The sequence below is a fragment of the Toxotes jaculatrix genome, chromosome 18 (genome assembly GCF_017976425.1).
Source record: "Toxotes jaculatrix isolate fToxJac2 chromosome 18, fToxJac2.pri, whole genome shotgun sequence".
In the NCBI taxonomy this organism is placed as follows: Eukaryota; Metazoa; Chordata; class Actinopteri; family Toxotidae; genus Toxotes; species Toxotes jaculatrix.
Window position 1 is genome coordinate 11,381,993 of NC_054411.1, and position 12,008 is coordinate 11,394,000.

Consider the following 12,008-nt stretch of genomic DNA (forward strand, 5'->3'; position numbering starts at 1 on the left):
CACACAGATGTTGCATTTAACTAATTTACAACCTCACAGTGTATTTTTATTATGTAATGATCACATAATACAATTTTTTTTTTCAGGCATTCTCGGGCAAAGGCTCTGGCAGTGTCTTCTGGGCATCTTTCTTCAGTGGCCCCTGCAGGCAAACCAGAGGTCAGAGGTGAAAACAGGGCAAAAAGATTCCGGAGTAATTATGTCACCACCGTGAGAAAAAGAAAAATAGACCCCTTTTGTGTAAATATAGGCTTCATTCATGTAAATGCACAGAGTATTCTTCTCCTCACTTCCTGGTATTCAGATTTTAGTATACAACAAACTTTTCTCACACTCACCATAAATGCCCTCTTCTCCTGGGCAGTCTGGAAGTGGCCATGACCAAATTTGGAAGTGGTGTCGATGAACTTGAGCTCAATGGCCTCCTTGGCTTTGCGAGATGTGTGCACGAGCAAAGACTAGGGGACAGGAAGGACACAGAAAAATATACATCTACTGTACATATACTTGCAACACTGTACAAGGAGCTTCGCTGTTTTACTCTGAGAGTAAATCAACTTACAGAGTCAGAAAAGTACAACAACAGACTTTCAACATCACTCTGTACCTTTCTGAGGGTGAGGATGCGTTTCTTAGCCCCCACCACACAGCCTTTCACCATGACAAAGTCATTATTCACCTCACCATAGTGGGGGAAGCCTCCCTACAGGGATAATACCCAGTAAAACAATCATGGTGAATAAAAAAGAGAATGAAACATCCATTAAGACTTAATTAAGACTCTTACTGTATGGTTACAGAAAGAATAGTCATTGATACAGTACATTATCGAAATGGGCTTCACAGAAAGTGTTATTTGAATTCCCAGATGCTGGAAGATTTGAGAATCCACTTGTTTCATTATGATTTTGTTACAGAAAGATGGGAGTACCATGGGCGTAATGGTCTTCAGGGTAGTGTCATAGTTAGTGGAGGCATTGTTCCGGATCACCTTTCCATCCTGAATGTGGACACCCCTACCAATACGGTAGATCTGAGGACACAAGTGAGGGCGCTTCAAACATGGACACGTAAAACTATGGTAAACCTATCTACATATATTAATGCTAATGTAGCTTATGCTCATTCAGTATTACTCAATAAAAGTTTATTTCAGTTGAGGCTGAGTCTTCTGAGTGAAATTGGACTCTTAACCATCAACTCACCTTCTTATTGAGCTCAGTACGGTGGTGATATCCCTTCTGACCAGCACGAGCGATAGTGAAGCCCACACGGGCTGGATGCCAGGCTCCGATACAGGCCACCTTCCTCAGGCCCTTGTGAGTCTTCCTGGGAAGCTTCTTTGTGTGCCAGCGGCTTGTCACACCTATCAGCCCAAAGAGCGAAAAGGCCTGAATTGAATGGATGATGTGACCATTCAATTCAATCTGAGTACATTTGTTTTTCAAGTCCTTGGACTAGCAGGACCAGCTGCATGTTTCCTACCTTTGAAGCCATGTCCCTTGGTGACACCAATGACATCAATCATCTCATCCTGGTAGAAGACAGCAGACACAGGCACAGCCTGCTCCAGATGCTCCTTTGCCCAGTCCACCTTGTCTGAGATGCTACCCCCATTTAGCTGCACCTCCATGATGTGGGCTTTTTTCTGTTTTATGGGCAGCAGTCGCATCTGGAAATGGAGAAGAAATAACTGTGAAGGCTGTAAAAGCTTAGAAAAGCTATGGTTTTCTCTGAGATTCAAAAGCCGGAAGACATATTGTGTTTACAGTTCTTGTTTTTTTTTTTATAATGAGATTTATTATTCAGCATGAGAATATGTTTTGAATTCCCACTAATAACATCAGGCAATTACCACAGCTCTGATATTTAAAAGTACATTTTGATCTAATCTGCACTTCACAAAGAAACACTGGTCTTAGCAGCTCCATTAAGAGTTGAGATCTTGGCTATTCTTCATTTTGTTGGCTGCCAACATAAAGGTTTCCCCTTGGCAAAGTCTGGGTAAGCAGCCAGGTTCTACCCTGAAAATTATTTTTAAACTGCCATTTGAAACGGCACCCTCCAGTAATCCTCACAGACAGGGCGTCATGGGCAGAGTTATTTGGATCTTGATTTCAGTCAGTTGCTTGTGGTCTAACACCTCTGCCCCTTTGCCTGGAAAGCTTCAAGATTAGAAAAGGTGGAAACTGATAAGAGACCACAATTGTTGTATTTCTAAAAGCTAGTGGGCTTTGAGAAGGCTTGGGGGTGGTAATTTCAAGTTAGTTACTCAAAACAGCGTGTTTCACCAGTGTAAAGAAACACTGGCCTACCTGGGAGTGAACAATAACCCTGATGACTGAACAGTATTTCTTCATCGCAGCAAAATCCTTGTCCAGCTGTTTCTTCCCTGTCTCATCCTGCCACTTCTTACTGTACTTGGTGAAGGCCTTCTTCTTGCTCTTGTACCTGAAACACAACACAGAAAGACAAGCTGAAATTCAGACGTTTGAAACACAGGTGCACTGTAAAGCATCATGCAGTAACTTAGTGGAATCAACTAATCACATTAACCTCATGTAAATATATAAGTAAATATATGTTTTATTAAGTTAATTCAACTCAAAAAGTGTTAATTTTTTTGGTGGTGTTACTGAGCAGTTGTTGAGTCAACTTAATACCAGAACTTATTTTAAATTCAGTTAAATCACATTTTTAAGACAGCAGAGAAAATTGCATTTTTTAGTTTAACTAGATAAATTTAGCGTGTCAGTAAAGCAAAGTGTGTAGCGAATTGACTGTAAATGGTATATGTAGGGGATAAATACATAATTAAACACACCAGTTTTTGTAGAATCTGCGCTTGCACTCATCGCTGAGATGCTCGGCAAAGATGGTTTTAAGAGAACGTAAGCCACGCACAGTCTGAATGTATCCCACGACTCCTACCACGACGACAGGAGGAGTGTCAATGATAGTAACCGCCTCCACTTCCTCTCGTTTAGACTGCTCTGTGGAAGGAACATGGGAAATATCCATCTGCTGAGATATTGTCAGTATTTGGTAAAACTCAGTCAAGCACAGAATCTTTAACAGGAGATATGTATGCATGCATAAAAACAACATACAGCAGAGAAAGGCAAAAACATACAAAAGAAAAGAGATGACAACTGAAGCATTCATTTTAGGCTGAGCTACCAGATAGCAGTATGAGTCATACTTGATTGACCATTACCCAGAAATCTGTACCATCTACCAAGCAAACAGCAAGTATCATTCAAGTTTTATGTTCATCTAAAGCCTCCCCTGCATCCATACATACTGAGGCCAGTGCGGTGCACCTCCCTGAGGGTGTGGGTCATGCCAGCCTTGTATCCCAGGAAGGCAGTGAGGTGGACAGGTTTGCTGGGGTCATCTTTAGGCCACGTACGCACCCTCCCCCTGTGCTTCTTGCTACGCTTGTGGGGCAGAAACCCCATGTGCCCGTGGCGGGGTGCATGGAATTTGCGATGAGACTAGAAAGAACATGAGCCACACAGAGTCATTACTTATTAACGTGAAACTCAGACAATCCCTGATATATCATAGTGATGTTTTTTCAAAATACTGCCAGAAGAACTTTCCTAAAAAAGAAAAATTTCTGGCATTTGGCATCGGGCAACACACATGCATGTCATGAACACTTTGCAAGTGTGAGTAAAATGCAGAGAATAAATTTCCCCAGCTTGAGGGATCAATAAAGTAATAAATAAAGCTAAGCATGTTGTGTAAGAAAGTAGTCTCCGTTTCAGTATTCCATGTGGTCTCCTCGAAGGCAGCCATTACAAGATAACTGTCCAAACACTTCATCTACCCTTATAAACCCAGATGGCCAAACAAACTCATAAATCACACAACTATGTTTACATGTAAAAGACAAAAAAACATGAAACTGCACAATGATGTATCCTTTATAGTAGAAAATAACCGAAAACACAGCGAGTACTGACCATGTCCGCACACTGTCCAGTCGAGGGATAGAAAGAGAGAGGAATCAGTGCTGATGTAAGGGTCATGCATAAGATGATACACAGTGTAAGCGCTCTAATTTGGTGTTTGGCCCTGTTGAGGAGCTGTATTCATTTTCAAACAAGGTAATCTCTGCCAAGTTCTGACTGGAGAAGATAGGAGGAGGGAAGAGGGTAAAGTCTGAGCTCTGAGGCGGTGGGGAGGCCCAGTGGACAGGAACCAAATAGCCAAGAAAGGAGAGAGAAAGGAACAAGAATGTTTTCATTTCCATGTGGCTGCAGCATCCACCTGGTCTGCTTTAGAAATTATACATTCTCTTCTCTTTCTTTAGAGGATACTGAAGTCAGTGGTTGGAAACTTGGTATGTAAGTATGTATTTGATCACTAATATCTTAACATTTTCAGATCCAGAAATTATCATCAGCTTTTAGAACGTGAACTAGTGGCATGGACAAATTATAAGAGCCCTGTGCAAGACTGCCAGACATAAAGACACACAAAATGTAGTTTGTAGGTGCCCCCCTCCCCGCAGACCCCTTGGGCATGTGCCCGCGGTGGAAGTATGTCGGCTCTGCACCGCCACCTGCTGCTTTTACACGGTACAACAACTCCACCTGTAACCTTTACCCTTCAACCTTCATATTTTTTAAAAATACTGTTATTAGCCTTGTTACTCTTCGATCATAACATTTGTAACCGCCAATGATTTCAGAATAATATAAAATAAAGATTAACTGGATAAAAAAAAGTTTTACATTTGCTGACCTCCATTTCGCCATTTACACTGTCCCTTCTGCGCATGCGCCACCTCGAAAGGAGAGCTGTCGAGGTCGAATTGTAGGATTTCCTCAGTTTTCGTTAAAATAAGGCAAAATGCCGTCAGACTATGATAAAGGAGCATACCCGGAGCCTCCTCGGCAGACCCCGGTTGTGGACAAACAGACGGCGCTGCCAAACCCGGCCCTGATTCTGTCTAAACTCTTCTATTACTCCGTGGACCTGCCTGTCACCACATTTAGAGGTAACTGAAGCTAACGGAGCTAACCGTGCTAATAGGACAACAACAGAGCTATCAGGACCCGAGGGTGCTTTATAGACAAAACATTTAACGATCATATCATAATTGCTGCCTTGCAGGATATTATAGCAACACAAGTACAAGACTCTGCTTTGAGGAAGTACATTTACGGACAGAGTTAATGCCAGCTATGTATGCACTTTGAGCGATGTGTTGTGCTAGATACCCATGCCGCAAAGCCTAGCCCAGGTTTAACCGTGCTCTGTGCTTTGTTTCTCTTCTCATTCAGATGCTGTGGACAGCATCCGGGCTAAAAACAAGTTTGTGTACTACCACCAGAAGTTCCGCCGTGTCCCTGACCTGACTGAGTGCCAGCAGGGAGATTACCTCTGCTACTATGAGGCAGAGATGCAGTGGAGGAGAGACTAGTAAGTAACGAGTCACATTCAGATATGCTCACCCTGGGGGAGATATATACTGTATATATAGTGCCCAAGATGATAGAGGGCGATGATCAGTAGAATAATAATAATACAACAAACACAGTATAACAAACTCCAGTTTCTTTGCTGTAATTTGATTGAATGAGGGCCAAAGTCAGCTCGTGCATTTCTACCTAATTTTAGGCCCTGACATAAAAACTAGTTGTAATATATTTGCACCAAGCAATCACTGAAAAAATCCCTGCTGCCACGTTCACAAATCTTCATCATTAGCATGTTCAGTAACTGCATGTTATTTTGGCTATGTAGTGTATCCATAGGACCTTTTTTAATTGTAAGACTTTTATCATGAGACAAAAGAGGATGACATTCTAAATGTAAAGTTTCTTTGGCTCCAGGAATAATGGTGCTCTTGCAGCACCATTATGAAACTGATTTTTTTTTTTCTTCAGGAATGAAGAAGAAAATCATTCTGTTATTGTTTTCACTCCTCAGTAAAGTTGACCAGGAGATTGTGAAGGTGATCCAGGAGCGTCTGAGGGCCTGCCAGCAGAGAGAAGGAGCCAGCTACCACCAGAACTGTGCCAAAGAAATACAGCAGTTCAACGAGGTGACCAAGAACTTCCAGTCACGCTGTAAGTACTGTGCCGTTTGGGGCCTCAGCATGTGTGGTGCAGTAGCAGGAAAATGTGGAAGATTTTTTTTTATAATTATTATATGGACATTGACATTTATTGTCATATAATTTTTGCATGGCTGGCACTAAATGTTTTTTATCTGCGACCTGCCTCTCTTCAGATGGAGACCTGGGAGCATACGCCAGTGGGAGGAAATGTCTAATGAAGCAAAAAGAACGAATGGTGGCAGCTCAGGCCCAGAGTGCTTAAGAACAGTCCTACTGTCTGTCCTGTGTAATAATTGTAAAATAAAATTTATGTCACAATTCATGCAGCAGTCTCTTTATGCCCTGTCCTCAGTGATGAAAAATGTTATCAAAAAGTATGATGCCACTCTGGAAGGTGGTGAAGCAACTTTATATTAATGTAATTTTTTTCCATTAGATTTTTATCTTGCAAACACATCATGGAGGATGAATTTGAAATGGAGAACCTAGATAGTGAAATCACTTTGTGGCAGGTCCACATTAGGCTGTTGTGGATAACACTGCAAATCAGTGAGCTGTTATTTATGATAATACAGATCTCATTTTTCAGAATTTCATCATATTCTTCATATATCAATGTTGTGACTTTACATTCATAGATTTTATGCCACCTAATCCATTTTTTTAACGCTGCTTCTCATGTCTAATCCACACCTGCCCTTTCATGAGCTCAGTACAGACACACACACACACACACACACACACACACACAAAGCCGTAAAGCACATAAGATGGTGTTTCAGAACGTTTATTCAACGTTTCTCTGTACAAAAAGTTTAGGAGGTAGGTGCCTGGACAGCTGGCCCCCTCTGCACAGACACCCTGGTGTGAGTCTTGGCCAGATGGTCAGTGAACTCCTGGAATCAGAACAGAGTGGAAAGTCCGTTAATGCATGAACCTTAAATGCTTTAAAAAAAAAAAAAAAAATCATGATAAATGAGTCCAAGCTGTGCACTGTACCTGGTAAGGAGACTTTGTGAAGACAGTCTCCTTCCAGAGATCAGGGGTCAGGTAGCTGTAAGTCTTGGAGATGGCATCAAAGGTGGCCTTGGCTGAGGAGGGAACAACAAGAAACCATCAGTAGATGATTAAGATGGATTCCCACCACATAATAGTGCTGCAATGTTACTTGCTAAAATTGTTGAGCACTGAAAAAGGGAACAGAGGAGACCACTAAACAGTCTTTCTGCCGTGCATTGCAATACTCGTTTCTTTCTCTCCTGATAACGACAACTACACCACTGCAGAGGTGAAGCTGAGCAGAGCAAGGAGAAAATCAAAAACACTCAACAGATAAGGACACAAACACCTCAGATGAAACTTACCAAAGTTGCCGAGGGTGGCGGTGCAGCCCCTGGCAGATGTGTAGCAGTCATCGATACCAGCCATCATGAGCAGCTTCTTGGGCACAGGGGCAGACACGATGCCAGTACCACGGGGGGCGGGGATGAGACGCACCAGGACAGAGCCACAGCGGCCGGTCACCTTGCAGGGCACGGTGTGGGGCTTGCCGATCTTGTTACCCCAGTAACCTCTCCTGACGGGGACAATGGACAGCTTGGCCAGGATGATGGCTCCACGGATGGCTGTGGCCACCTCTTTGGAGCACTTCACTCCCAGACCCACATGGCCGTTGTAGTCACCAATGGCAACAAAGGCCTGTAAACAAAGTCAGAGGGCAACAATGTTAGATTTAAACAATAGCATTATGAGAGGACAACACTGATTAACCACAGGAGACCTGTACAGAGCTTTAAAAACTCACCTTGAATCTGGTGCGCTGACCAGCCCTGGTCTGCTTCTGGACAGGCATGATCTTCAGCACTTCGTCTTTCAGACCAGAGCCCAGGAAGAAGTCGATGATCTCAGACTCCTGCAGGAAAGAAATGGAGAGCTGTGCATTAGAGACAGGGGTCCACTGCAGCTGCAAAAGGAGAATATCCACCCTTATATCGTTTTACATGCTTCCAGTTCATATCAACACATACATATTGCCTTTAAGTTATAACAGTGCAGCAACTCAAAATGTGAGATTATATCACTATTATTAGGGCTGGGATTAACAATTTTTCTATCCGTTATTTCACAGCTTACTTTACGTCTGACAAAGAGTATCAAAAATTTATATCAGAGAAACTCGTAACACCAAATGACATTTTACTTTACAAAAAAGACAGGTCAAAATAATTTAATTTTGATTAATTCAGTCCTTGAAGCTCTACAACACGTAGCGTGTTCACACAATGAGCAAAGACATGTAACAATTTCCCTCTGAGGGATGAATAAAGTATATCTACCTGTAAATAGCACAAGTTTACAAGCACTTTCCTCTGTGACTAAATGTGACAATATATAAGGCGCAAAAAGGGTCTAACAATACACAAAATGGCATTCTTCATAAAAAAAATTAAAGGATCATTGTGGGGAGACGTATATCTTTACATGCAATATTCACTCTTGTGAATATTGCAACCTCTTCATGTTATAGTTTGTAGTCTCATCCTCACATAGTGCTTACCTTGATGGGCAGAGAGTACAGGTAGATCTCCTCCAGGGACTTGATCTTCATGTCCTTAACAAGGCGGCCCAGCTTGGTGACTGGCACCCACTAAGAGATGAAAGAGCATGACTTCCGTTAAACGTTATTCGTGACATCCATTTCGCACACACAATATGTACGATAAAATTAAAAGGAGGTCTAGGGTCTGAAACTTACTTCCTTGTCCTCGGACTTGCCGCCCCGTGCACCACGGCCCCTGCCACGGCCTCTGCCGCGTCCACGGCCCCGGCCACCGCGGCCACCAGCGCCAAAACCTCCGCGAAAACCTCCTCTACCACCGGCGTCGTCCGCCATTTGCTGCAGGACAAAACACGTTTTAAAAATTTATTTATGAACTGCTGACCCATGACTAGGCTTAAATTTGTATATATCTGTTAACATTTATTTTCACGATCTCACAGAACACGAGCATAGCCGCCATATTGAAAGACGTGAATGTCCCTCCAAATGTATAAATATCTCGAGCTTCGCTTCATCGTGTTAATTAATATGTTATGTGTTTGACATAACATGTTCTCAGATATATTTATAAGTAAATTCAATGTCTTTCGCTGAACGATGCCTGAGATAAAGACGGATTTTAGTCACAACAAAAACGTCCACACTCAACTTACGTGATCAATATAACAGGAAGAAGGCCCGTGAGAAGTTCCACCGGTTTTTATTTAGAGGTGTTATCGCGATATTTCCTCGAAGGGAACACGCACTAACAACTGCCCCCTGTTGGCAGATTTTCCGCACATGGCCTGTACTTATTGAATGAAAAAACATGTTGAATGAAAATTAGGTTGGTATCAGTTGAATTTTATAACTTGTAAACGGACATGGCAATAGGTTTTCGTGGTTGGGCCCCTGTAGAGCTAAATTGATTAACTGATTAATTTATTAGTGGTCTGACCTCATGATTTATCCTTTGCTAGTGAGAGGCATTAAAGTGTTAATCATCGTCATTCATCCCTTGTCAACAAAGATTCAGTCACCACTTCTCCCTTGAATGAAGATCAGGAGCAAAGTATAATGACAGCGTAATGTCAAATGCTTTATTTACAAAATCGATGAAACTACAGCTCAAAATTGTTACAAGTCCACTCATTTTAATCCTGCCTATATATTCAAAAACACACACCTTCAAAGAAGTGAACACATGGAAATTATACACAGCAGTAGCCAACCAGCAGTAGTGACTGACTCGTCCCTCAGCAGTTGCTGTGGTTGGTACTTGGAGTCCCACTGGAACTGCCACTGCTCTCACCGAGGTCCTCCTCCTCTACCTCGTGCAGATCGTCCATCACTTCCAGGCTCTCACAGATCAGCCCTATCTGCCTCTTCATGTGGGCCATGGTGCTCTGCATCCTCCTCATCTTCCTCTGCAGGGCAGTGGCAATGGCCCTGTGGTTCCTCTGTCTGGCTTCGTACTCCTGCCTCAGTTGCTTGTAGCAGTTGTGTTGGGCCTGGGTGCGGTGGGAGAGTATCGTCCCGCAGCCCATGTGGCAGGGCTGACGCCAGTGTTCACAGTGGCGTGCATGGGTGTCCAGGTCCCTGCGCAGGAGCTGCGCCCGGCAGCCCTGGTATGGACAGGGGATGAGCTCGAACAGACAGCTCATACTGTGGCAGTACTGCTCCGAGAGGGGGAAGGTCTCGGCACAGCCACGGATCTCATTTTTACACTGTAAGAGTCCAGAAACAGAGAAACACAATGTGGTATATGACAGCACATCATTTATTTTGTAGGTACAATATTAATTTGTAAAGAAACCACTACACTATTTATTGTTATTAATTACTTGAGTAAACTTGGTCACATTCCACCATTTGTGTTGAGAACAACTCAGGTAAAATTAGAGCTTTTCAACACTGGGTTAGTTACATAAAGCTGAAATAAGTTCATTAATTAGTCAAAGCTGACTTTCACTATTTTTTTTTTTTTTACCAACTGATTAATTGGAAAGATAATTGATACATTAATTGATGATTACAAACCAGTTTACCCAGCCAGATAAACATCCAGGGCAAAAATCTACTGCTGACCCTCATACTAACCCCCTCCCCAGAACTTCAAGGCTAGATAGTGCAGGGCCACAATATTATTTTTCATTGGCCCACTTTTTCTCCCAAATGTAGCCACTCGATTACAAAAATGTAAGTTGTCATAACTTTCATCCCCGGTGGGTATAGTTTATGTGCAATAGGCTCAACATTTCTGTTTCCAGTTCCCCACCTTGATCTTCATGCGTCCAATAGATTTGCTCAGCTTGAACATGACAAAGATCAAGCTTGCATTGACAGGTTTTCTGCAGCAGGGACATGTCTCCTGTCTATAGAAAACAAACAAGGAGTTAGTCTTGTTCTTCTGTATTGACCAATGACAATAAAAATCCAATACGGCACAATTTTACAGTGTTCTTGTCCAGTGGTATTGATCCACATTGTGTTCAGTACCTCTTGAGCCACTGTAGAATGCATTTCTTGCAAAAGATGTGGTGGCATGCAGCTCTTACTGGACACCTGAGGACCCCCTGGCATATGGTGCAGATCAGATCGTAGTCTGGGGTGTCCACAAACAGCTCCACATCATAGCCACCGCTCTGTGTTGACACCTCTGGGTCTGCCTGGATGTGGCCAAAATAAACACTGCTTTATTTTGGGTTATCATTGTGTATCATTCTGTTTTTTGGGGAGATATTATAAGTCAAAGAAGTGACAGCTAAGGACGTGGCCAGACGGTGACCGTTTGTGTATCAACGTTTTTCTCTACAGTTGTAAAACGTGGCTCTACAGCTGCCTACGACCCGTCCACAGTGTTCTAAACATAAAGGCAAGAGGCAACAAAACAGAATTGTTCTGGAAAGTCATATGACTGATCACATGATTACAAAAAGCATGTGCAATACGTCTGCCAAAAACTTTTTTTTTTCCACGAAAAAACGTGGAAATTACAAAATGCTTAAAACACATGGGCTTTATCATTGTTGTTGTTTTTAATTAATTTAGATATTTAATTTTTAAAAAGATGATACTCTTACAAGAAAATATATATTTTTCAAAAGGCAAACACATTTCAGAGTTCACCAAAGACATCAACAAGGTAGCTGCTCCAATAATAAGGATGTAAGTACGTTTGTCAGAAAATAACCACGATCATTCGTCAATAAAAGTGAGAAATAAAACCTAGATTAAACAAATAGAGAGAAGCTGTTGTCTACTTACCATAATAATCTCCTTTCCTCACCGTGTTTCCATTCCCGGCGCTGGTTTACTCCGTATCGATCCTCTCACAGGTCACACACGGAACACACACACCCTCGTTATCAATGCAACACACACATGAACATT

General features: G+C 42.4%; 4 protein-coding genes across 4 annotated transcripts; 1 reads left to right on the forward strand and 3 right to left on the reverse strand.

Annotated features, from left to right (window-relative positions):
- Nucleotides 1–10: 10 nt before the first annotated feature.
- Nucleotides 11–4,056, reverse strand: LOC121198611 (60S ribosomal protein L3-like). Its single transcript, XM_041062877.1, has 10 exons — nucleotides 3,972–4,056; nucleotides 3,305–3,497; nucleotides 2,825–2,993; nucleotides 2,316–2,451; nucleotides 1,486–1,672; nucleotides 1,206–1,366; nucleotides 932–1,033; nucleotides 608–703; nucleotides 339–458; nucleotides 11–142 (listed from the first exon to the last, which is right to left on the reverse strand). Exons 1-10 carry the CDS (start codon nucleotides 4,035–4,037, stop codon nucleotides 83–85), a joined length of 1,290 nt encoding a protein of 429 aa, XP_040918811.1. The 5' UTR covers nucleotides 4,038–4,056; the 3' UTR covers nucleotides 11–82.
- Nucleotides 4,057–4,786: 730 nt separating this feature from the next.
- ndufb10 (NADH:ubiquinone oxidoreductase subunit B10) lies at nucleotides 4,787–6,398 on the forward strand. Its single transcript, XM_041062892.1, has 4 exons — nucleotides 4,787–5,011; nucleotides 5,298–5,436; nucleotides 5,947–6,086; nucleotides 6,250–6,398. The coding sequence occupies exons 1-4, from the start codon at nucleotides 4,864–4,866 to the stop codon at nucleotides 6,336–6,338; spliced, it is 516 nt and encodes a 171-aa protein (XP_040918826.1). The 5' UTR covers nucleotides 4,787–4,863; the 3' UTR covers nucleotides 6,339–6,398.
- A 449-nt stretch (nucleotides 6,399–6,847) lies between these two features.
- rps2 (ribosomal protein S2) lies at nucleotides 6,848–9,333 on the reverse strand. The gene is made up of 7 exons (XM_041062885.1): nucleotides 9,290–9,333; nucleotides 8,832–8,972; nucleotides 8,634–8,723; nucleotides 7,881–7,988; nucleotides 7,441–7,774; nucleotides 7,076–7,167; nucleotides 6,848–6,972 (listed from the first exon to the last, which is right to left on the reverse strand). Exons 2-7 carry the CDS (start codon nucleotides 8,967–8,969, stop codon nucleotides 6,892–6,894), a joined length of 843 nt encoding a protein of 280 aa, XP_040918819.1. The 5' UTR covers nucleotides 8,970–8,972; nucleotides 9,290–9,333; the 3' UTR covers nucleotides 6,848–6,891.
- A 394-nt stretch (nucleotides 9,334–9,727) lies between these two features.
- rnf151 (ring finger protein 151) lies at nucleotides 9,728–11,950 on the reverse strand. Its single transcript, XM_041062888.1, has 4 exons — nucleotides 11,883–11,950; nucleotides 11,115–11,284; nucleotides 10,894–10,990; nucleotides 9,728–10,342 (listed from the first exon to the last, which is right to left on the reverse strand). Exons 1-4 carry the CDS (start codon nucleotides 11,883–11,885, stop codon nucleotides 9,872–9,874), a joined length of 741 nt encoding a protein of 246 aa, XP_040918822.1. The 5' UTR covers nucleotides 11,886–11,950; the 3' UTR covers nucleotides 9,728–9,871.
- Between the last annotated feature and the right edge of the window lie 58 nt (nucleotides 11,951–12,008).

Bases quoted from the DNA above. Each gene is read 5' to 3' on its own strand.
- LOC121198611 (XM_041062877.1), bottom strand. From the start codon at position 4,037: ATGACCCTTACATCAGCACTGATTCCTCTCTCTTTCTATCCCTCGACT. The intron at 1,673-2,315 runs GTAGGCCAGTGT...CTCCATTTCCAG, and splicing joins GGGTTATTGTTCACTCCCAG to ATGCGACTGCTGCCCATAAA. The intron at 459-607 runs GTACAGAGTGAT...CCTGTCCCCTAG, and splicing joins GCATCCTCACCCTCAGAAAG to TCTTTGCTCGTGCACACATC.
- ndufb10 (XM_041062892.1), top strand. From the start codon at position 4,864: ATGCCGTCAGACTATGATAAAGGAGCATACCCGGAGCCTCCTCGGCAG. The intron at 5,012-5,297 runs GTAACTGAAGCT...CTTCTCATTCAG, and splicing joins GCCTGTCACCACATTTAGAG to ATGCTGTGGACAGCATCCGG. The intron at 5,437-5,946 runs GTAAGTAACGAG...TTCACTCCTCAG, and splicing joins ATGCAGTGGAGGAGAGACTA to TAAAGTTGACCAGGAGATTG.
- rps2 (XM_041062885.1), bottom strand. From the start codon at position 8,969: ATGGCGGACGACGCCGGTGGTAGAGGAGGTTTTCGCGGAGGTTTTGGC. The intron at 7,989-8,633 runs GTAAGCACTATG...TCTTTCCTGCAG, and splicing joins TGTACTCTCTGCCCATCAAG to GAGTCTGAGATCATCGACTT. The intron at 6,973-7,075 runs GTACAGTGCACA...TTCTGATTCCAG, and splicing joins TCACAAAGTCTCCTTACCAG to GAGTTCACTGACCATCTGGC.
- rnf151 (XM_041062888.1), bottom strand. The intron at 10,991-11,114 runs GTACTGAACACA...TGTTTTCTATAG, and splicing joins ATTCTACAGTGGCTCAAGAG to ACAGGAGACATGTCCCTGCT. The intron at 10,343-10,893 runs GTGGGGAACTGG...GGACTCTTACAG, and splicing joins TTGGACGCATGAAGATCAAG to TGTAAAAATGAGATCCGTGG.